Below are 2,364 nucleotides of genomic sequence, written 5' to 3'. Positions count from 1 at the left end.
GCCAGTGTCTGGCTAATAGAAGGTGCTCCTTACATTCCCCCTCCTGACCCCGCACTTTTGTGTAAGCCCTGACTCGCATCCATAGTTTTTTTTTTTTTTTTTGAGAAGGAGTTTCACTCTTGTCTCCCAGGTTGGAGTGCAATGGCGCGATCTTGGCTCACTGCAACCTCCGCCTCCCGGGTTCAAGTGATTTTCCTGCCTCAGCGTCCTGAGTAGTTGGAATTACAGGCTCCTGCCACCACACTCAGCTAATTTTTTTTTTTTTTCCCAATAGCGACAGGGCTTCACTATGTTGGCCAGGCTGGTCTCATACTCCTGACCTTGTGATCTGCCCGCCTTAGCCTCCCAAAGTGCTGGGATTACAGGCGTGAGTCACCACACCCAGTTGTTTCACCACGATTTTTAAAAAAGCACAAGTGAAGGATGCCATCTTCTCTCAGCAGCCCAGGCTTTGGAGGAACAGACTAGAAATAAAAGGAGAAAAGGAAAACAAAAAACAAACAGCCAGTGGAATGGATCTTGTTTTTATATGGAACTAATTGCAAACATATATATTTTTTTTACAGAGTCATTTTTCTCTCAAGAAGGGAGCTGCAGCCTTAGGGATTGGAACAGACAGCGTGATTCTGATTAAATGTGATGAGAGGTAAGCATGTATCAGCAACTCTTGTTGGTGAGCAATTTGCAAATTTCACATAAGTAGTGCCTTTTGGTCTGAAAATAGTAGAGGACCATGGGGCAGCAAGTCCACCTCCCTCCCAGCCTCTGCCAGCCTTTGTTTCTTTTTAATATGGGCTCCTGCTTCTGTTGCTCAGATGTGGTTCCTTGATGCCATGGAACCTTCCACAGCCCTTGACTGAATCAAAACCTTTGTTAAATCAATCAAAATATTCTACACCAAGAAAGTGCAGAAAGACATTCATCACCTGGGCACGTTAGCAACAGCAGGCACTTTAAGCACTGATTTATGGAGGTGTCATCACTTTGGGCACCATAGATTGTGTAAGCTTGATGGGGTGATTATAGGAGGGGGCGCAGTTTAGGGAGCAGGAAGTAAATATTGCACCAGCAACTCAACAACTGGAACCAAAGGACTCAGGGAAAATCCCTGTCTTAATTGACACCTGAACTTCATAGGGACTCTGGGATTCGGTGTGGTGCTTTGTGGGGGAGATTTTAGAATGTCCACATAAAGTATCACTGGCCTATAGGCCTGAAACATACTAAAAATTAGATTCAGTCTCTAAAGTTTCATTAAGAATTTTCATCAAGTTTAAAGGAAGCCACTTAATTGGCCATTTATTTACTTATTTATTTGTATTTATTAGTCAGATGTGTACTGATTGCCCACCATGTCACTAGGCTCTAGAAAAGCATAATATGTGATCCTGGCTCCCTGCCAGGATGTGAGCTAGGTGGGAAGAGGCAGTGTCATCAGAAGGAGATAGTTACAGGGTTGAACTGCATGGCACGAAGTGCATGTTTGAACTTTGAGAAGGCATAGAAAGCTTCATGCAATAGGCAGGAATTGAGCTGGATTTTTTAAAATTAAGAGTGAGTTGGACAAGTGGATGGAAAGGCAAGGGCAGGTACAGGAGATTGAATACCAGCAGCAAAGCTGTTACAGGAAAGGGGTCCTGATCCACATCCCAAGAGAGGGTTCTTAGATCTCCTGCAAGAAAGAATTCAGGGCGAGTCCATAGAGTAAAGTGAAAGCAAGTTTATTAGGGAAGTAAAGGATTAAAAGAATGGCTACTCCATAGACACAGCAGCCTGGAGGCTGCTGGTTGCCCATTTTTATGGTTATTTCTTGATGATATGCTAAACAAGGGGTGGATTATTCATGTCTCCCCTCTAGACCATATAGAGTACCTTCCTGACATTGCCATGACGTTCGTAAACTGTCATGGTGCTGGTGAGAGTGTAGCAGTGAGGAGGATGACCAGAAGTCACTCTTGGGGCCATCTTGGTTTTGGTGGGTTTTGGCAAGGTCTTTATGACCTATATCTTGTGCTGACCTCCCTCCCATCTCATCCTGTGACTTAGAATGCCTTAACCGTCTAGGAATGCAGCCCAATAGGTCTCAGCCTCATTTTCCCCAGCTCCTATTCAAGATGGAGTTACTCTTGTTCACTTGCCTCTGAGAGAGCCATAGAAGGAGGAATGAGCACCTTGTGGGGTCCAGAAGCCAAGCCTTAGCAGAGGCATGGGGGAGGGGCAGCCATGGCAAATATGGTTGCCCACATGGAATTCAGAAAGCTCTAAAAACCCCGCTGGGCGTGGTGGCTCACATCTGTAATCCCAGCACTTTGGGAGGCTGAGGTGGGTGGATAACCTGAGGTCAGGAGTTCAAGACCAGTCTGG

At 45.4% G+C, this 2,364-nt stretch overlaps 1 protein-coding gene across 1 annotated transcript in view; it reads left to right on the top strand.

The window, feature by feature from the left end:
- Positions 1–2,364, top strand: part of GAD2 (glutamate decarboxylase 2 (pancreatic islets and brain, 65kDa)) — a 95,721-nt gene that overhangs the window by 30,668 nt on the left and 62,689 nt on the right. The window contains exon 7 of the mRNA XM_011963819.1: positions 567–646. Coding sequence (XP_011819209.1) covers positions 567–646 — 80 coding nt within the window. The remainder of the gene's footprint in view (positions 1–566; positions 647–2,364) is intronic.

This window comes from Colobus angolensis, unplaced genomic scaffold, assembly GCF_000951035.1.
Source record: "Colobus angolensis palliatus isolate OR3802 unplaced genomic scaffold, Cang.pa_1.0 Scaffold63, whole genome shotgun sequence".
Taxonomy (NCBI): domain Eukaryota; kingdom Metazoa; phylum Chordata; class Mammalia; order Primates; family Cercopithecidae; genus Colobus; species Colobus angolensis.
The sequence above is the reverse complement of the archived record's forward strand: the minus strand, read 5'-3'. Positions and strand labels throughout refer to the sequence as shown.